The sequence below is a fragment of the Aquarana catesbeiana genome, linkage group LG02 (assembly GCF_042186555.1).
Source record: "Aquarana catesbeiana isolate 2022-GZ linkage group LG02, ASM4218655v1, whole genome shotgun sequence".
Taxonomy (NCBI): Eukaryota; Metazoa; Chordata; class Amphibia; order Anura; family Ranidae; genus Aquarana; species Aquarana catesbeiana.
In genome coordinates, this window is record NC_133325.1 from 115,162,070 (window position 1) to 115,184,821 (window position 22,752).

General features: G+C 43.7%; 1 protein-coding gene across 2 annotated transcripts in view; it reads left to right on the top strand.

Annotated features, from left to right (window-relative positions):
- The window catches only part of SLC7A1 (solute carrier family 7 member 1), an 88,358-nt gene that overhangs the window by 38,612 nt on the left and 26,994 nt on the right, over positions 1–22,752 (top strand). For both annotated transcript variants that reach the window (XM_073613367.1, XM_073613368.1), the window contains exons 2-3: positions 14,470–14,854; positions 16,763–16,921. In XM_073613367.1, the coding sequence (XP_073469468.1) occupies positions 14,470–14,854; positions 16,763–16,921 (544 nt within the window). The remainder of the gene's footprint in view (positions 1–14,469; positions 14,855–16,762; positions 16,922–22,752) is intronic.

The window sequence follows — 22,752 nt, forward strand, 5'->3', positions numbered from 1 at the left end:
GAAATACTATGTAATCCAGCTAAAAGTAGTGCATGCACTCTTGGTGCGATCTCAGCCCATTAAATGAATGGGCTGAAAATCGCATTGCTCAGGAACAGGGAGAGCATGTGAACTGGCACTTAAGCTCCCCTTTTCTTTGCCTACATTTACAGACATTGCTGAAAAATATAAGCTATTCACAATATAAACAATTTATCAGTGCATATTCAAGGAACAAAAACTTTGTTCTAGATGACCCCTAAGACCCAACAATTCACTCATTGAGTGCTGCCATCTTGCCTCTTACATTATATCTACTGTCTGTCATATCCCACACCTCAGGCATCTTGGCCCCTTATAGAACAGTGTGGGAAAATGCAGCATTCTGTACGTAAATGCACATGAAAGCAACACAGTGGTGTAAATTAGGCTTTTTGGAATGCATTCATTTTTCTTACATTTGAGTTTGTACTGCATTTACTGAGCTGCTGAGATCTGCTTGCTTGCAGGTAGTCGCACGCAGTTAGCACTTCCACCAGGGCCTACAGCTTGTTTTAAAGTGAAATAGAAATATTGCTGATGGCTTCCTCTGTCTTGACATCTTGTAACCGTGAGCCTGGTCTTCCAGTTCATGACATTTTGTGAAGGCTTGACTATTTACTTTTTCAGCTGAAGGTAAATCATTAATCCTCATAATGCTAAATCATGTTTGCTAAAGGATGGGCTTCTATATTTTATTTTATTATATACGGTATATATAATAAAAAAAAATTAAATTTATATATATATAGTGTGTGTGTGTATATATATATATATATATATATATATATATATATATATATAATATTTATTTAAGATCTGTTATGTGGAAAACACCTAAAATTTGCAATGGTGGGGCATTGATTTTATCATATTTATTTATATTATTTTTTTCATAATTTGTGTGCTTTTTCTCATTCAGCTGATAACCATGACTAGTGTTTTAGTGTAATCATTTTTTTCTGTGAAGAAAAATTCTCACCAGCAGCTTCAAGGCCCCTAAGATAATTTTGTTTGATTTATGACATAATTTAATGATAGTGAAAGGGAGGACATCTATCTCTATAGGGAGAGATAACTTTGCGTTGTAAATACTGAGTGAAGGAACACGTGGCCTTTAAGGTGGTGTGACAGCAGTACGGAGAGAAGTTTCCCATTCCCTGCCCTGGCCGTGTCGTTCATTCAGAGTTCTGTGAATGAATGAACTACAAGTACCGACATCCTTTGCAGCTGTCAGCTTGTAGTTCTCAATGAACTATCACAGCGCTGTGAGTCTTCCTGTCGGTGGGAAAATACGATGTACGGGGCAGACAGCTTACACTTGATAGTCTGCAGGAGTCCTGCAATGCTTTCCAGGCTTAAAAATAAAAAAAAATCTCTATATATATCTATCTCCCTTTATCCATTTTTTTGGGAAAGGTGAACTAATCCTTTTTTTTTAACATGGGTTTTATCCCTCTCCTGCTCTCAAGACAAAAAACAAAACAAAAACATTTTTGCTGAAATTGGGCTTAAACTTAAACCTGTTGAAATAGGAAATTGGCCACATATCACCTCATCTATTAAACACTTCAGCCCCGGAAGATTTGGCTGCCGCTTTAACTGACAATGGCGCGGTCGTGCGACACTGTACTCTGTTACGAGTGATCGCAGGTGCCCGGCGGTCATCGTGCCCGCGGGCACTCGCATCAGCTCTGGGCACACGCTGCGGGATGTAAGGTAACGTCGTTTTGCCCAGCCGTGCCATTCTGCCGCAGTAAAACTGTGGCGGCTGGTCGGCAAGCAGTTAAAAAAAAATTCAAAAACAGGAAAGGTTATTTATTCAATTTAAGCCGGGTTTACATATATGCGGCCACGGTCCAGGGCGTTCCTGTTCACTAGTTCAGGTGCGAATCATCAGGTCCGAATTTTTGCCTGAATTTGCACCTGCACCGGACCAAAACAAGCACAAGACCCTTTTTGGAATGTTGGCCACAGATGCCCCGGACATGTGTGAATCCATTATGAGCCAGTCACACTTGCATTCAAATTGCACATATGTGAACACGGCCTTACAGTGGCTTTAAAGGCAAAAGGTTTTCTTTTACCTGTGTTAGGCCCCGTTCACACCTGGGTGTTTTGCGATCGTGGGCATAATCGCCGTGGTTCTGTCTGCGATCCCAAAATGCTCTGCAAAACTGACAAATCACACCGCCCTTGTTCAGGTTCCATTTATTTTCAATGGCATAAGAATGCGGGTGCAGTTCTGTTGCGATTGTCGCGTGATAACTCACTCCGCATTTGCGGCAGTTTTGTTGGCCAAAAGAAGCTCCCGCTCTTTTTTTGAGTGGCAAGCCTTACACAGTGCGGTTTGCTGTGATTTTTCATGCCAGATCTGCACCTGCATTGAGGTACCATTGAAAATGAATGGCACCTGAAAATGCAATATGTCAGTTTTGCAGATTGCTGGCAGAATTCTGTTTGTGATCGCAAACACCCAGCTGTGGACGGGGCCCTAAAGGAGAAGTCCAGCCTGAGCTCGTTTGATTGGGCTTCTCCTATGGGTCACAGGAGTGCACTTAGTTTTGCACTCCTGTGACCTGTTTTCAGTAGAGAGCGGGCTGATGTCACTGGAATTAGTCCAGACACCGCATCATCCTGACTCTGGAAGTCTGGAGCCATCAGGTGCCTGGACTGATGCCAGTCTCGGCCTCTCAGCGAACCGCTGAGATGGCCGCTCCCTGCCCCTCCGCAGCTCAGAGCTCCAGTGAGCATGAAGGAGCAGAGCAGGAGAGCTGCTGATTGACAGGCAGCAGCTCTCCGCTAGGGGAGCAGTGAGAACCGAACCATTGGCAGTGTTCGATCGCTCGGTTCTCAGTGAAGAGGCACCGAGGGACAGATGCAGCATCGGACCAATGCTAAGTATTAATCTGCAAAAAAAACCAAACCCATACTTCTGTGAATGCCTTCAAAACTCCACCACACCACCATTAATTACCAGAGCCCGATCTCGATCCAGCGCTGTGCCAGAGAGCTGCAGCGCTCTCTCTGCTCTTTCTCCTATCACTGGCCATGGAGGCAGCAGCGGGGAGCTATTGGCTCCAGCTGATGTCGATCACAGCCAGTGAGGATGGAGCAGAAGGCAGGGCCAAGCCCCGCTGGGTGTGTCGGCAGACACAGAGCATATCTTGGGAGCTAGCCCACATGAGTGTCCCCATAGCAAGTTGGGGAGGAACCAGGAGCGCCAGTGCGGGACCCAAGTAGAGCCGGATCGGGCCTGCTCTGTGCAAAACCACTGTACAGAGCTGGTAACATGTTTTTTTGTTTTTAAAAAAAATTCCCTTTACAATCACTTTAAGTCAAATGGCATGAAGCTAGAAAGTCGTTTTGTCAGATGTGCTCTTCAAGTGGAAGAGTGATCTCCTGAGGGCTCTCTTGGCTGGCCGTTGTAGTTGATGTTCTTTTATGTTTCCATTAGAAGTTTACTTCAAACCATTCTACTCTCAACAAACATGCATGTGATCGTGTTATGGTAGCCCAGGGAGTGGTAGGGTATCAACAGAGCATTCCATAGCTGCTCAGTTATGAATAATGTTGATGTTTTTAGTTCTTAAATCTGGTTACATCTAGCAGCAGATAGAAAGAAAGATCCTGCCAAAACTTTTCTGTGTCAGTTTGTGACCTGTCTTAGCTAGGTGTCCTGCTTTTGTTACCCATTTTGAAAGTCTACATGCATTGTCGTAGGTCTTAATGTGATTTTGTCTTCTGAATTAATCACAATTTTGTCATCCCATAGCAATTTGTTGGTATAAGTATTATTTTATTAAAATAATGTAGCTATTAGGGTTGTCCCGATACCACTTTTTTAAGACCTAGTACAAGTACCGATACTTTTTTCAAGAACTCGCCGATACCGATATTTTTTTTTTTTTTTTTTTTATGTCATGTGACCGTTTTCAAAGCACAATACAGATTAGGTGGCACTGATTAAGCAGCACTAATGAGCAATGTCACTTAATATGGTCCACAGGATACCGCCCCCTCCTATGTGCCAAACGCTGCGCTCACAGATCTACCCCTCACTGACAGCTGCTGCTTAAATTCAAATAGTGCAAAAAATAATAATAAATGATTCACTAAAACCTGCCCTTACCTCAAGTGAAATCAAATAGCAGCGCTAATTATAACAAAAATTGTATGTACATGTGTATAATTACCACAATAAACTAAAAAGTGACAACCTATTAAGTATCACTCAAAAATAATCAAAATATTTTAATGTAATAAAATTCATACAGTGTATATTAAATAGATAACATAAAAGTCCAATAGGCAGTGACGTAGTGATATGAGTGATGATTCATAAATAATATAGATCTTCAGTGAACAAAAATCTTCCACCACACCGCTGTGAACTGTGATCTCCACTCCCCTTCAGCGAGCAAACTCACCAGCTACTTTTGCCTTACACTCTCGTGTTCGGCTCACAGGCTATTCCCACACAGTAAGGGGTACAGTGATAATTTCCACTCAATTCCTGTTGGATGTCCAAAGCATATACAAGCGTACTCTCCACATGAAACAAAGAAAAGCGAACCAATAGTGCAGTAACGCAATAAACTTTAATAAAAGCAACACTCTCCTCCACCATTAAACTCACATTTCATAAACTTGAATCAAGCAGAATAGCACAGCAAACATGGTCATCACCAAAAAAAACACTCTCCAAATGGTCAACGGACGTATGGTGGTCACGGCGGACCCAGGCAGCTAGGTGTTCAGAAACACTCTCACCCGTTCCCCGAGTCTCCTGGAGCCGCTTCCCCGCTTTCCCGTACGGCGCCTCCTGTCACAGCGTCCTACGTCTAGCGCGTCAGATTGCCTCGTAGCCACGCCCCGACATGTTTCGTCACAAGGGACTTATTCGTGGGATTGGCTGCGCTATCTGGCAATCTTTCTTAAATACCCTCCTCTCTCGTATGACGCGCGGTAATGATGACACCGCGCCTGCGCGCTCCCTGTGTCTCCACTCGCACCATACGTGTACATTGCTTTATGTGCACAAGTCAACATACATTTAAAACTTCTGTTACTGCAAATGTTAAGTATGAAACTATATATCTGCAAGAGAACTGCTCGGTAATCCCGCAAGCCCATCTCATAGGCAATGCAGATAACCAATCATCCTTACGTTTGTTCTATATTGCAGGTATAGAGTGTCATCTAATAAAACATTTAAAAAAATCTTTTTTAAAAAATTTTTTTATTTATTACTATAAAAAGCTATAATTAGCATTAAAACTGAATGGTTGAAAAAATAAATAAAATAAAAATAAAAACTTAACCCATTACGGTCCATCCCAGGTACTCCTGGGTATCCTAAAAGAACCCTACCGGCGCACATTTTTTATCTCAGATTCACCTTCTAAGGTTACTAAAGTGCAATATGTTATCATCCAGTCTCCCTCCCTGTCACTCCCACTAATAGGTAAATCTCATAATTGCGTTGGTGTTATAGATTCTCAACCTCTCTATATCTAAGATCAGGGTGACATATATAGAAGGACCTCAACCGCTTATCAATCACTCACTAATTATTAATCATTAATAATCATTAATGAAACAGTTGAGGTCCAATTCTATATTTAAACCCCCCGGGATGGGCACTGACAGGTGGCGGTGGCACTTATGGGCATTGGGCACTAATAGGTGGCGTTGATGGGCAGACACTGAAATGCCATGAGGAAAGGCTGCCTGCGACGGCCCATCTTGGTACTTCTTGCACTCGGCTGCATAAAAGCAGCAGCGGCCATCTTGTTACACCCAGCTTGAACTATATGGGCTGGGTGTAACAAGCTGTCCACTGCGGCCGAGTGCAGGGGGTACCAAGATGGGCGTTGGGATGTCCAACTGCCAACGTCGTCACCGTTGTTCTGCCCGCTGACTTTCGGTTGCGTCGGGTCGCTTTATTTATCTCTCCCAGGTATTGAATCTGGCATTGGGAGCATTTGTGCGAGTACAAGTACTCGCACAAATGCTCGGTATCGATACTGGTATCGGTATCGGGACAACCCTAGTAGAGGCTTTTACACCACTCTTCGCGGTCGAACAGGCTCACAGAACTCCCACCCATGTGCTTCTACCCAGATCATCCTCCGAGGCCATTTCTAGCCAGGCTCTTTAAGCGGAGTTCCACCCATTTAAAAGTCAGCAGCTACAAAAAGTGTAGCTGCTGACTTTTTTTTAATAATCAGACATTTACCTGTCCCACAGTCCAGCGATGCGGGCACACAAAGCCCCACTCCTCCCCCCCCCCCCACCTCCTCTCCGCGGCACCAACATTCTAGCTGTGGGCATGCACTGCGCGCTTTGCTTGGCCGGGCAATCTTCTGGGACCTGTGACGTTTCCCAGACGATTGCAGGGAGGGGGAGAGGTGAACTTCCAGTGCTGCGGAGCCAGAGGAGGAAGTGGGAGCTTGGTGCCCTTAAAAACTGGCTACCCGCTCCCCCCCCCAAAAAAAATGACATGCTAAATGTGGCATGTCAGGGGGTCACCATCACTTAAAGAGGAAGTTTCATTTTTGGGTGGAACTCTGCTTTAAGTCATAGGGATCGAGAGATCATACTTCGGCTCGCCAGAGAGCGCCAGGATATACGCCACAACGGAGCAAAAATCTCCTTCTACCCTGACTTTTCGGCCAAAGTGCAGCGGCAAAGGTCCACTTTCTTTGAGGTCAAGAAATGGCTCCAAAAGCTGCAACTTACATATGCAATGCTTTACCCAGCCAGGCTTCCAGTCACAGCACTCGGGCAGTCCCATTTCTTTGAGAAGGCCTGCTGAGGCGTCCTCATGTTTGGATATCCATGAGCCATCCCTGCGGAATCGACCCTCGGGCTCGGCTGAATCCTGATCTGCCGCATGGGGCCCTGACCAGTCTGCTGTCTCTTGGGTACTACCCTTGAAGCAAGTTTGTTACTTGCCCTGTTTCGAAGTTACAGTTGCTATCTGCTCACCGTTTTTAATATAGTACCGGTTACCTTTCAATCTTTTAGGGGAAGTGCTCTTGCAAGTTGTTCTTACACTGACAAATCACTACGTCCCTGTTGGCATGCCTTCCAACTCTGCTAACGAAGACTATCGTCATTCTCTATCTGTTACCTGGAGATGTGTTGTATCTCCCTTTGGACAATTGGTTCAGTTTTAACTGTTTTCTTTGGATAAAGTTAACTTTTTGATTCTGGCGCCGTTGCGCCTTGGCACTGCAACCATACTGCTCATGGGCCCCTGGATGACGTACGTTATTATGAAACGTGTAGGGCAGAGCGACGCACTGACGTCACCTCGTGCTCATTCGTTTACCCAGAAGGACGGGTTGTCTGTTTGTGCTCCAGCCGGTGCATCAGACTTCAGGCTCTTTTTAAACTGCAACATTGTAAGTGTTACTACTTTTTAACAATAAATACTCATAAGGTTTTACACTATATGGAACGCTTTTATTTTTTATGTACCACGCTATCCATGTGATGGTCTGATTGGCTGTGAGGTGGTTGCCCAGAGTCCGTGATTGTGCCTGCTGTCTTTTGGAACCAAGTTGTGATCCATTACATGCTTTCCTTGATCCTCTGTTATGGGGGATCATGGTGATTCGGTAAGAGCTTATTCCTGCTGGTTCGGTGGTGGATTCAACACCGTTTCCTGCTCATAGAGTTTGAAGACGGCTTTTTCTCACTTTTATGGACTTTTATTTCACAGTGCACTGGTGTATCTTTATTCGTTCACAATGTTTTGATTTTTAATCAATTTACTTTGTGCACTTATGGACCTTATATGTGTTGTGTTTATTTCACTAACATTGATGTTCATTTCCATTGATTTATTATCTATGGACACTATATATTTTTTTGGTTACCATTGTTTAGTTTTATTGTGGATTTATATCCATTTTGATCCTTATCGCAATTTCTTACTCATTGTTATGTCGCACACCGGATTTCTTTATAATATTGGAACAATAGGTGGTTCATATATAGTACTTTTTGATTCTATTTTTAGAATCATATGGGTAGCACGATTCTAATCTTTCCAATGTTCGTTTTTGTATTAATGTTATACGAAAGAATTGCAGCCCCCGAATGATTAAACGGTTGGAAACAAGTTCTCCAGCCATTTATTTAGTTTTATCTTAGCGCAGTTTCTTTTATCCTTTTTTTTCAATTAACATAGATTGTTTAAGAATTTGCATCATTTAATTTACAGAACATGCCCACAACAAGATTTTTATTTATTTGTTCTTTATTTTTTTTATTGTGAAGCAAACAACAAATAGGACAAAATAACAACAGAAAAAGTCAATGTGCATAACTATCCACGCCGCTAAAGTCAATACTTTGTAGAGCCACCTTTTGCGGCTATCACAGCTCCAAGTAGCTTTGGATAAGTCTGTATGAGCTTGCCACAGCTTACCACTGGGATTGTTGCCCGTTCCTCCTTGCAAAACTGCTCCAGCTCCTTCAAGTTGGATGGTTTGCACTTGTGGACAGCAATCTTCAAAGTCTGAATACAGATTTTCTATTGGATTGAGGTCTGGGCTTTGCCTAGGGCATTCCAACACATTTACATGTTTCCCCTTAAACCACTCAAGTGTTGCTTTAGCAGTGTGTTTGGGGTCATTGTTCTGCTGGAAGGTGAACCTCCGTCCTAGCCTCAAATCACACACAGAGTGGTACAGGTTTTGCTCCAGAATATCTCTGTATTTAGCACCATCCATCTTTCCCTCAGCTCTGACCAGTTTCCCAGTCCCGACTGCTGAAAAACATCCCCGCAGCATAATGCTGCCACCATCCTGTTTCACTGATGGTGTTCTTTGGGTGATGTGATGTGTTAGGCTTGCACCAGACATAGCGTTTTCTTTGTTTGCCAAAATGTTCAATTTTAGTCTCCTCAGACCAGAGCACCTTCTTCCATACATTTTGGGAGTCTCCGAAATGCCTTTTCGCAAACTCAAAACGTGCCTTTTTTTTTTTTTTTGCTGAAAGTAACTGCTTTCTTCTGGCCACTCTGCCATAAAGCCCAACTCTATGGAGCATACGGCTTATTGTCATGCTATGTACCGATACTCCAGTCTCTGCTGTGGAACTCTGCAGCTCCTCCAGGGTTACCTTAGGTCTCTGTGCTGCCTCTGATTAATGCCCTCCTTGACCGGTCCGTGAGTTTTTGTGTGCTGCTGTCTTCTGGCAGGTTTGCTGTTGTGCCACGTTCTTTCCATTTTGGTTATGATAGATTTGATGATGCTCCTAGGGATCATCAAAGATTTGGATATTTTTTTATACCCTAACCCTGACTTGTACTTCTTAACAACATTGTCCCTTACTTGTTTGGAGAGTTCCTTGGTCTTCATGGCAATGTTTGGTTAGTGGTGCCTCTTGCTTAGGTGTTGCAGCCTCTGAGGCCTTTCAAAAAGCTGTGTCTATGTAATGACAGATCATGTGACACTTAGATTGCACATAGGTGGACATTTCACTCATTATGTGACTTCTGAAGGTAATTGGTTGCACCAGAGCTTTTTATGGGCTTCATAACAAACTGGGTGAATACATACGCACATGCCAATTATCAGTTTTTTTATTTCTGAAAAATAGTTTGATGTATATATTTTTCTAATTTTACTTCACCAACTTAGACTATTGTGTTCTGATCCATCACATATAATTCAGATTAAAAAAACATTGAACTGAAAGGCTGTAATGTAACAAAATAGGTAAAAAGCCATGGGGTTAATACTTTTGCAAGGCACTGTACATATTGGCCTAAACCGAGGAAGACTTTTTTGTTTTTTTAAATTTGGTATATTATAGCAAAAAGTAAAAAATATATTGAAATTGTTTGGGTACAGCGTCGCACAACCGCACAATTATCAGTTAAAGCGAGGCAGTGCCGTATCGCAAAAAATGGCCTGGTCATTAACGGGGCAAGTCTTCTGGTCCTTAAGTAGTTAAAAAGTACCAGCCAGCCATCTTATGCTTGCAAGAGACTCAAATGACTATTGTTGTATCATGCTTTCAATATCCCTGGGTGGGATATGCCTGCCACTCTGTTTACACCTCCTATTCTCATGGAGTTAGCCTCCTAGTACGCCATCAGATTGTTTTTGATGTTCTAGCGCAGGAGGTGGACAGTGAAGGCAGATCTATCTTCATGCAGTACAAAATATTCCAACTTGTATGTATCTTTGCTATTGTGTATGTCCCGCCTCCCTTTTCCACGGTGGTCCTTAGACAGTTATTAAGTTTTTCTCCTTCACAAGCCAGATGTCCCTTTTATTGGTCATAGGGGACTTCAATGGCTATATGTGCCCAACGTTAGACAAACATCCGCCAGCATCAGTTGGACCTCAATTTAGGGGCACTGTGCTCAGCAGGTTTGTCCCTAAGGTGGGTCGGATAGACCTTTGGAGAAGAAGGAACCCTGGGCAATGCCAGTTTTCTTGCTTTTCGAAAACCTGCATGTCCCTATCCAGGATAGGCCTGTGTTTGGTTTCTCCTAATGGGGTTGCATTTATTGCTAAATTGCAGTACGCAAACAGGTCGGTATTTGACCATGCTCCAGTAGTTGTGTGGCTCTCCGCTAAACCATGTATAAACCTACCCAGACCTACCTGGAAACTCAACCCTTTTTGTCTTAACTTACTCCCTGATAGACTGGTTGCATCTCCATATTGTTGACGATTTTCGGTACATGCAGACTTTGATGACCCTCTCATATGCTGGGAAGTCTTTTAAAGCTTTTTGAGGGGTGTATTTATTGGGGAAATCAAAGCGGTGCAAAATGCCGATTTAGTGCTCTCTCGGAGGGCAAAAGAGATGGAGAGAAGGTATGTGTTGGATCCTTCCCCTGCAAATCGAGAGGCCTGGTTGAAGGCGCAGGGGGTGCTTTAACAATTGCAAACCTCTGCAGCGGAGCGAAAGCGCTTCTTTAGGAAGCAGGCTTACTATGAAGAGGGAGAGCAGACTGGCCGCCTCCTCGCTATTTCAGTTCTGTGTACTGCTGATCGGGTGTTGACTAACTCCCTAGAGGTATTCATGGAGGAGCTAGTGAGGTCCTATGAAGAGCTGTATCTACCTAAAGCGAAGGCTTCTCCGTTAGCGCTGGCTCATTACCCAGAACATATTGCCCTCCTGCAGCTTTACGAGCCCCATAGGCAGGCTCTGGACTCCCCTATCAGGGAGGAAAAAATTGTAACCGCTATTGCCTCCTTCCCAAACTACAAGGCCCCTGGGGAGGACGGTCTTCCCAAACTCTACTCTGAACTTTTATCTCCTCAGCTGCTGCAAGTGTATAGAGTGGCACTGGAGAGGGGATACTTGGCTGATTCTATGTCCAAAGTGCATATCGTACTGCTCCTAAAGCAGGGCAAGCAACCTACTGAGCCTAGCTCTTATAGGTCCATATCGCTACTACCAGTAGATGTCAAGATTTTGGCCAAAATCCTAGCCATGTGGCTTAGTAAATGCATTACTACGATCATACACCTGGATCAGTCTGGCTTTATGGCACTCAAATCCACAGTTATCGACATTAGACAGGTTTACTTAAACATGCAAACTCAGGTGGACAATGTAGGACATCGTGCACTGCTATCCTTAGACGCCAACAAGGCCTTTGATGGCTTGGAATTGCCTTACCTGTGGCAAACACTGAGACACTTTTGGCTTTGGAGATATTTTTATCTCCTGTGTCCATTTGGGCTTCCATTAGGGAGGATGGTAGAATTTCAAGGTCCTTTAGTTTAAGTAGGGGGACTAGGCAGGGATGCCCTCTATCCCCTTTACTTTTTGCTCTTGCTATTGAGCCCCTGGTGGCCATGGTATGGGAGGATACTAGGATTGCAGGTTTTCAATATGGGGAGCTGTGTGAAAAAAATAACCCCTTAAGCAAATGATATGTTTTTTCTGGGGGACACCGATACTTCACTTAGGCAAGTTATGGATCAATTGGGCCAAGTCTGCTCTCCTTCCCCTTGACGAAGAGGTCTCACCGTACTTGTCCACATTCTGTCCTGTTCCCACAGTACAATCGTTTAAATACTTGGGAGTGCACATATCACCTGTCATAAAAGACTATTGCACACTTGACATCTTCCCCATTTTACATGGGTTCAAAGCTAAGATTACCATTTGAAATAAATTGTGTCTCTCTCTCTGATAGGGAGAGCTAATCTCATTAAAATGCCCCAGCTCCTATATTTACTGCACAATTCCCCAGTAGATGTCCCCCATGATGTTTTTTGGCTAGTTAATGCCATCTTCTGCACCCTGCTTTGGAAAGATAAGTCTCCGAGAATTAAATCAGAGCAGCTCCAGCACCCCAAAGATTGGGGTGGGATTGCACTGCCTAACCCGTGGTTGCATTATCTCGACTCCCAAATGCAACACCTCATTGGGACCTTCCCGGGTGGACCCAGCTCTACTAGCTCAATGTCCCCCTCTACGCACTCCATTATGAGACATCGTATGAAGGTGCGGGACATACCAAGCGGTTTAGACGCCTCCTGCTTTGCCACTTCAAAAAGGACCTATCCTACCTACTCTCTGATCCCAAAAAATTGGCTAAAAGTGCACGCTCTACAGGGAGTTACAGGTTTTACAGAGTACAGTCCACTCTGGGACAACTCAGCGTATGGTGAGCTGATGAAATTGCCTTGCGCTGTGTGGTGGAAAATGCGGGGCATTACTCATTTAAGGCAGATCCTTCAGAATGGCAACTTTTGCTCAGTTGAAGACTTGCAGACCACCTTTCATCTCCCTCCCAGAATACTACTACTGGCAGCTTAGACATGCTGTCCGTGCCCAGGGTTTGGTCACTGATTGGATTCTATCCCTTACACCTGTATTTAGGTATATCCAATCTGTGGCTGACACAAAGGGTTTCATTTCGAACTGTTATGGTATGCTACTGCCCTCCTACCTAGAAGGTTACCCCTGTAATGCTAAAGATAAATGGGAACAGGATGTGGGCCATCTGGAGGATGAACTTTGGGATAATGCCTTAGATTCTGTATAGCTCTCTTAATGGAGCGCAGAGGCTCTCACAAATTTACATTGTACTTCAAGCTCATTATACTCCTCTACGGCTCCACCGCATAGGCATCCTACAAACCCCACTCTGTGCTAGGTGCATTACTGTGACTGGGGACCTTGTTCACCTGCTGTGGAGATGTCCCAAGCCCCACCGCTACTGAACAGAGGTGGTTAATACTATAAATTCTGCGTTTCAGATCACAATTCCCATTGAGCCCACTAGATGTCTTTTGGGCATAATGGATGACCTCCAGTTGACGGAACTTCAGGTGGTAGAGGTGAACAGAGCTTTATTCCAGGCCTGTAAACTCCTTTTGCAACTATTGAAATCTCTGAGGACCCCCACCCACAAAGAATGGGTACTTAATATGGGGCACACCCTCCGACTGGAGAAAATAATCATCCAGTACAGAGGGAGCCCGAGTAAATTTGACAGGATATGGGGGAATTGGCTGGCCATGCCAGGTCTTGCTCCTGTGGAATTGGTCCTAGACAGGATCCTAGGCTAAGGAAGGGATAAATGTAAAATATATTATGCTACTGTATGAGTATGTGCCAGAGGGGAGCTCATTGTATTGTACTGGATTTGCTTGGAATCTTATCATTGGTCTGTTTTATGGTTGCATGTGCTTTGTTTGTTAAGACTTAATAAACATCTCTGATTTAAAAAAAGAAATTGCACGTATACTTGGAAAAACAAGAGGAGTGATCATCTGTGGGTCTCATGAAAAGACACAAAGCGTTAAAGCGATAGTAAAGCACGCTTTGTTATTTTTACCTACAGGTAAGCCTACAATAAGGCTTGCCTGAAGGTAAAATAAATATCTCCTAAATGTGCACCGTTTAGGAGATATTCACTCAGTGTGCAGCCAGTGACATCACTACTGCGTGCGCTCTGAAGGTCCAGCATACCTTGCCGAAAACTTCAGAGCCTCGTGGCGAAACCGAGGGCTCCTGTGCGCATGGACGGGAGTGATGTCATCGCGACTCCAGCCAATCACACAGCCAGAGCGCGCAAACCCCAGAAGAAAGACCTGGGTAAGATGTTATCCCTCTCAGCGATGACAGCACACTGCGGGAGGGCTTTGTTCTAAGGTGAGTATTCCATAATGTGCAAGTATGAGATGCATGCTTGCACATTATGCAATTGCCTTACAAGTGTTACAACCACTTTAACCTTGTCTAAAGCTTAGAGAGATAAATACATAATGACAGGGAGAACATTAACAAGCAAACAATGACCAATGTAGAAAAAACATCTATCAGACACAACAGAAAAGCTCAAAAACTTATGTTAGAATACTAGCAACACCTGTAGTGTGTTTTTATATTGTATTTATTACAGGGAATATAGTTTAAGTTATGACATTTTAACATTGTTCATCTTTATTTCAGATTCAGAATTACAAGATGGCCTGTAACTTGATTCTCGGTTTTGGAAATCAGCTATTCCGTCGTAAGGTTGTAGGATCTGACGACAAGGAGAGCAGATTGTCACGATGCCTCAACACCTTTGACTTGGTTGCCTTGGGTGTGGGTAGCACGCTTGGCGCAGGGGTATATGTGCTGGCTGGAGCTGTGGCGAGGGAAAATGCCGGACCTGCAATCGTTCTCTGCTTCCTTATTGCTGCTCTGGCTTCCGTTCTTGCCGGCCTGTGTTATGGAGAATTTGGTGCCAGAGTACCAAAGACCGGTTCTGCCTATCTGTACAGCTATGTTACAGTGGGGGAGCTGCTGGCCTTTATAACAGGCTGGAATTTAATCCTCTCTTATGTTATTGGTAAGTTCTATAAATAATAAAACATTTTAAAGTGCAAATCTATTGTGAAGACCCACTTTCCCTTCATAGTGAATCATTTCAGTAATAAATAAATAAGTAAATAAATAATTTGATCTCTGTGGTATAGCTTTGTTATTTAGGTAGCAAAATATTGTAGGTGTTTTTTTTTTTTTTCCACGTTTGCAGCCAAATTGGGAAAACACCTGGTTTTTATATCTGTTGCATGTTTCCATACACAGTATAACTTAGAAAATTATTTGAAAATCACTTACTTTTTTATTTTTTAGTTTTTTTGCTTAAAAAAGCTGTAAAGGCTGAGGGTTTTCTTTTTTGCTCCTTCTTTTTTTTTAAAGGGTTTCATCACATACACAGGACATGCCATTGCAGGCAAAAACATTGTCTCATTGTCTTACAATATTGATATTGCTAGCATTTCAAACAAAGTTAAAGCGTGACAAGAACAACAAACGTTTGTAGTCACAGCAGACTGATTAGTATATTTATAAATAAGCTTTGTTTTGTGGAAAAAAGACCAGTCCATGTATAGTGATGTCACACAAATTTTTACCAATAACCGGGGAGCAGAAAACATCCGGGTCAATTACAGATTCAAAAGGGAAAGACAGGAAAAAGGGGAACAATGTGATGGGATTATGCCAGAATCGCGGTCTGCCGCTCAAGGGTGATCCAGCCCACCAAGTTATTTGTATAAAAGGAGGAGAAGAAAGGGGAAAAAAAGGGGGGAAGGTGGGGGAAGGGAATTATGGTCCAGTGTTAGTCACATATAGCTAGGGTTTTAGTATTGATCACTGTTCCCAAAGCTCGGTTCCAGTACGGAATGATGGGCTGTTGTCCGTTTGGGAAATTAGCTGTTCAGTGCCACTGTTTTATATCTGGAAGAATATTTGAATTTATTCCAGTAAAATCATTTCTTGATCAGGCTTTAAGGCCTACTGTAAGATCTTCCATTTCTTGTATATTGTTCACCCTTGCAAACCATTGTGCCTCAGTTGGGGGTGAGGAGCTTTTCCAGGAAGTGGGGATTCATGCCTTGGCCGTGTTTAACAGCTACAGTAACATGGATATTTTTTTTTTTTAACATTTTCCAGACATTGGGGTGAGGGAAAGAGAAAAATTGCTGCTGGGTTGTCAGATGTGTTTTTTTTTGTTTGTTTGAATAACAAACCTGTCATACTTACCTGCTCTGTGCTTTGGTATTGTGCAGGGTGGCCTTGAACCTCCTCTACCGGGTTCCCCCGCCGGCGCTTTAGGTTTCTCCTTTTTTGTGTGTTCCCCCATAGCAAACCGCTTCTTATGTGGGTGCACAGCCAGGCTGTGTGAGTCTACAGTCCTGCTCCCTCATCACAGGATTTTATTGACCGCAACAGGAACCAATGGCTCCCATTGCTGCCTCTCTTTCACTGTGAGTAGTGTGAGAGATAGATCACACACCCCCCCCCCCCCTGCTGCAGACAGGCACATCGCTGAATCGAGATAGGACTCAGGTAGGTATAATGTGGGTGAGGGAACGATGCTTCCATTGGAACATTCTTTATCTTAATGCAGGGAATGCATAAAGGTAAAATGTTCTGCCTTTAGAAACACGTTAAACATCCTACCTAGCTTCCCCTCTCTATAAATTGTTATGGAGGAAGCATTGAGTTATACTTACCATAGTTAACCCTGTCTGTACTGTGTTGGCAGATCTCAGTTGTAAACTTACATGTGCACACTATACATGGGAAGCTATGCTAAACAAATCTGCCTATAGAATGCTAAGAAAAACTATTATAATTAAAATATTTTTTTGTTAAATGCTTCCAAGCTCTGTGTGTGTGTGTGTGTGTGTGTGTGTAAAAAAATGATCTAAAAGATCTATTTATCTAATCTCTTGTACTTTATTTTTAGGTACATCAAGCGTGGCTCGAGCATGGAGTGCAACATTTGATGAACTTATTGGAAGAAGAATTGAACATTTCTGTCTGGAACACTTCACCATGAATGTGCCGGGTGTTTTAGCCAAATACCCTGATATCTTCTCCGTGTTCATTATTTTGGTCCTGACAGGTAAGGTGTTTTTCATAAGCAAATATGAATACAGTTTTCTGAACTGCTCCTTGTCATTTATCTAATAAACAATGTGCAACCTAATGAAATAAATTAGAGATTACACAAGGTTCCATGTATAACCCCATAACTTGCAACTTGAGGTACATTGTTTATTATTATACTCCAGTTTCCAAAAACTGAAACTTTCTTGTATGGTGTGATCTGAAAATAAAGTTACTTTCCACGATAAGTTGTTCTACAACCATGTACTCCAGTGGTCATCAACCCTGTCCTCAGGGCCCACTAACAAGCCAGGTTTTATGTATTACCTTGGGGAGATGCAGACTAGAATACTGCAATCACCGAGCAGCAAATTATATCACCTGTGTTGAATTTCAGTTACCTTGCAAACCTGGCCTGTTAAGTGGGCCCTGAGGACAAGGGTTGATGACCACTGATGTACTCCATGCATAGCTAATCGTTCATTCATTTAACCATTTAACAACCGTGGCATAGCCGAATGACGGCTACAGCGTGGCTCGATCTCTCTGAGAGAGTGTACTATGACGTCCTTGCTCCCTCGTGCCCCCTGGGGCGCGCACCTGGGAATATCTACGACCGGACCCGGCGCATCATGGTAAAGGGCCGGTGACAGCAGCGATCACTTGTAAACAAGCCAGCGCGTGTCCGGCTTAGCTCTCCCCTTTCCGTACCAATCGGTACAGTGTGAGAGGAGAGGGGGAGAGATCGGTTGCAGCAGCACTCTGGGCTGGATCTATAGTGCCCACAGCACTGCTCTGTGCCCATTCCTGCCCTCTTCCATCTATACTCAGCTATCCCATCCATCCTCATTTGTCCTCAGTCATCCCCAGCCATCCTCATTCGTCCTTAGTCATCCCCAGCCGTCCTCAGTCATCCCCAGCCATCCTCATTCGTCCTTAGTCATCCCCAGCCATCCTCATTCGTCCTTAGTCATCCCCAGCCATTCTCATTCGTCCTCAGTCATCCCCAGCCATCCTCATTCGTGCTCAGCCATCCCCATTCATGGCTCATTCATGGCTCATCCATCCCCATTCATGGCTTCCCCATCCATGCTCAGCCATCCCCATCCACGGCTCATCCATCCCCATTTATGGCTCATTTCTGCCTCATTCATGCTCATCCATGTCACATCAGTTCTCATCTATGCCACATCCATGCCACTACAGTGCCCATCAGTGCCACTACAATGCCTTACAAAAGTGTAATCGGTAGTCAAATTCGATTTGAAATCTATGCCCCTAAAACACCTGATGGTGTGCACCCTGCAAGTTGTGCCTCTGTATGTGAATAGGCTGTGGAAAAGTCTCTGACATGTGGTATCGCCATACTCAGGAGTAGGAGAATCTATTTTGGGGTGTAATTTTTTATATGTACATGCTATGTGTTAGAAATATTGTATAAATGGACAACTTTGTGTAAAAAAAAAAAAAAAAAAAATTGCATTTTTAATTTTTTCTTTCCACATTTTCCAAAAACTTGTGGAAAAAAATGACATGTTCAAAAGACACATTATGCCTTGTAGATTATATGTTGTGGTGTTTTCTTTTCAAAATGGAGTCATTTTTTGGCGTTTCCATTGTCCTGGTTCTCCAGGGCTTTCAAAAGTGCAAGAGATAGTCAAGAAATTAAATGTGTATTTTATATCCCATGGTGGGCTTCCGTATGTGGCCAGGCTGTATAAATCTCACATATGGTATTGCCTTATGGAGTGGATTGTGTTTTGAGGTGTAATTTGTGGCATGCATATGCGTGAGAAGTAACCTGTTATTATGACGATTTTGTGGGGAAAAATTACAACTTCAAAAAACTCACCATGCCTCTTACTAAATACCTTGGAATGTCCACTTTTCCAAAAAGGGGTAATTTTGGGGGTATTTGTACTGACCTGTCTTCTTAGGCCGGGTTAACACTGATACGACACGACAGTCGTACCACTTTGGATCCGACTTTGCCCTGCGACTTGAAGTCCGACATCCATCCGACTTCAATGAACAGGGATCTGACTTTGATCCCCGACAATACCAGGCACTGTGTCTGGTATGAATCTTTGAGGGGAGCTCCAGCCAATTTTTTTTTTTTACGCCATGGGTTCTCCTTCCAAGATCATACCAGGCCCTTCGGTCTGGCATGAGTTTTAAGGGGACCCCCCACACGAAAAAACTGCATGGAGGTCCCCCCAAAATGTGGTGTGCCACTACTTATATTGGCATGGGGCTGGGTGACGTCATCAAGAGGCCCCACCTCTTATGACGTCACTGCCCCATCATGCCCTGGGCGGTGACGTTATAAGGGGCGGGCCTCCAGTGAGCGCCCAGTAGTGGCACACCACGCACCCTGCAATAGAGCGGGAGAGAGCGTTGAGTCAACATCTGAAGAAGAACAGAGGCAGAAGAGAGCGGAGAAGACCCGGCAAAAGGGCGCGAAGATAGCAGACAAGACCCGGCAGAGGCAGAAGACAGCAGACAAAGGGAGAAGAACCGGAGAGGGCTAGAAGACCTCAGTGGAGAAGAAGAGGCAGAAGATGTCAGTGGAGGAGACAGAAGAGCCAGAGAGGGGAGAAGTCTTAATAAATTATTTTAAAAACCTGTGTACTGTTTTATTTTTTATACTTTTTTTTTTTTTTTTTTTAGTGAATGGGTAGCTTCCAGATTCCGATAAGCCCCCCCCCCCCCCGCCCGCAGACCTCGACAACCAATGGCCTGGGTTGTCGGGAAGAGGCCCTTGTCCTCACCAACATGGGGACAAGGTGCTTTGGGGTGGGGGGCGCACCCACCCCCCATGTTGACGTCATGCGGCCTGGTACGGTTTAAGGGGGGGGGGGGGGCGCTCGCTCATCCCCACCCCCTTTCCTGACCTGCCTGAAGGGCCTGGTATGCTCTTGGAACGGGAACCCATGCCGTGTGTTGTTTTTTTTTGTTTTTTTTTTTCCGAAGTTCCCCTTCAAGATTATCAGAGCACAACCAAAGTTGGATCAGTTAAGACCGCAATCCGACTTCAGTGATATTCAATGGGCCAAATTAGTGCAGGGAGCATTTTCAAACTTCAATTTCAAAAGCTGACTAATCTGGCGGCTATACAGTAGTGTCCATTCACCTGCAGGTGGCTACATTCACTCCTAGTCATGAATATTAACTACTGTGTCCTGTGATTTACTCCAAGAAAAGGATTTTGCAGGTAAACCTAAAAATCCTAAATTTAATGCGTGCAAAAGAAAGTACTGCAAAAACTGTTACACAGTAGATTTTTAGGATTAGGTAATTCAGACTTTGTGAAAAATGTGGTTCCAGCTGAGTAAGCCATTCTAAACATTCACAGTCTGGAAACTAGCATATACAGTATCTCACAAAAGTGAGTACACCCCTCACATTTTTGTAAATATTTTATTATATCTTTTCATGTGACAACACTGAAGAAATGACACTTTGCTACAATGTAAAGTAGTGAGTGTACAGCTTGTATAACAGTGTAAATTTTCTGTCCCCTCAAAATAACTCAACACACAGCCATTAGAACCCCTTAGCACCGACCGCACGCACATATGCGGCCTCATGTTTACAGGTATCACCCCGGTACAGTTTTTTAGAGCAGGCAGTTGGCTCTTTAGGGATAACAACTGATGCGGCTAAAAGCCGCTTGGCTGTTATCCTAAAGGAGCGGGAGGGGACGTCTTCTCCCGCCGCCTTCCGCCGCTCTTCCCGGGCCACCCGATCCACGATCTGGCACTTCCGCTGGCTAGAGTGAGACTGAAACAAAGCCGGAAACGGCTTAGTTCCAGTCTCCTATGTAATAACACGGAAGCGACGTCACAACATCCCTTCTGGTTTACTCAGCTGCCAATTGCGCTGTTTTTTAAAACAGTTACAGTATTCAGAATTGCCGTTTTTGCCGATCTGAATACTTTGAATGGCAAATGAGGGATTTGGGGTCTTTTAGACCCCCCGATACCTCTGTAAAGAGTGCTTGTCACCACCTATTACTGTCACAAGGGATGTTTACATTCCTTGTGACAGCAATAAAAGTTATCAGAATGTATTTATTTTTTTAAAGTGACAATGTAAAATAAATAAGTCGCTCCCGCATATGTATGTGGTGTTCAAATCACACATGCGAGGTATCGCCACGATCGTTAGAGCAAGAGCAATAGTTCTAGCAAAAGATCCCCACTGTAACTCTAACCTGGTAACCATAATTTTTTTTTAAAACATCGCCTATGGAGATTTTTAGGTACTGTAGTTTGTCGCCATTCCACGGGTGAACGCAATTTCAAAGCATGACATGTTGGGTATCTATTTACTCGGCGTAACATCATATTTCACATTATACAAAAAAATTTGGGCTATTCCCCAAAAAAGTGTGCTTGAAAGACTGCTGCGCAAATACTGCGCAAAATATTGCAACGATCACCGTTTTATTCTCTAAGGTCTCTGCTAAAATATATATATATATATATAATTCTAAACATTGGGGGGTTTTATGTAATTTTCTAGCAAAAAATACAGATTTTAACTTGTAAGCAACAAATGTCAGAGATGTGCTCAGGCGTGAAAGGGTTAATATCTAAACCGCTTTCAACAAAAGTGAGTACACCCCGAAGTTAAAATGTCTAAATTGGGCCCAGGATGGATATATATATATATATATATTATAATTTCAACTAGTGTTGGGCACAGGTTGCCATCATCCCTGTTTCCAATTTACAGTATATCACAAAAGTGAGTACACCCCTCACATTTTTGTAAATATTTTAATATATCTTTTCATGTGACAACACTGAAGAAATAACACTTTGCTACAATGTAAAGTAGTGAGTGTACAGCTTGTATAACAGTGTCAATTTCCTGTTCCCTCAAAATAACTCCAAACACAGCCATTAATGTCTAAACCGCTGGCAACAAAAGTGAGTACATCCCTAAGTGAAAATATCCAAATTAGGCCCAAAGTGTCAATATTTTGTGTGGCCCCCATTATTTTCCAGCACTGCCTTAACCCTCTTGGGCATGGAGTTCACCAGAGCTTCACAGGTTGCCACTGGAGTCCTCGTACACTCCTCCATAATGACATCGCAGAGCTGGTGGATATTCGAGACCTTGCGCTTTTCCACCTTCGGTTTTGAGGATGCCCCACAAATGCTGAATAGGGTTTAGGTCTGAAGACATCCTTGGCCAGTCTATCACCTTTGTCCTCAGTGTCTTTACCAAGGCAGTGGTCGTCTTGGAGGTGTGTTTGGGGTCGTTATCATGTTGGAATACTGCCCTGTGGCCCAGTTCCTGAAGGGAGGGGATCATGCTCTGCTTCAGTATGTCACAGTACATGTTTCCATTCATGGTTCCCTCAATGAACTGTAGCTCCCCAGTGCTGTCAGCACTTATGCAGCCCCAGACCAAGACACTCCCACCACCATGCTTGACTGTAGGCAAGACACACTTGTCTTTGTACTCCACACCTGGTTGTCACCACACCATCTTGACACCATCTGAACCAAATACGTTTATCTTCATCTCATCAGACCACAGAACATGGTTCCAGTAATCCATGTCCTTAGTCTGCTTGTCTTCAGCAAACTGTTTGCGTGCTTTCTTGTGCATCATCTTTAGAAGAGGCTTCCTCCTGGGATGACAGCCATGCAGACCAATTTGATGCAGTGTGTGGCGTATGGTCTGAGCACTGACAGACTGACACCCCCCCCTCCTCCCACCCCTTCAACTTCTGCAGCAATGCTGGCAGCACTCATGCGTCTATTTCCCAAAGACCACCTCTGGATGTACACGTGCACTCAATTTTTTATTTTTTTTTCTCGACCAGGGCGA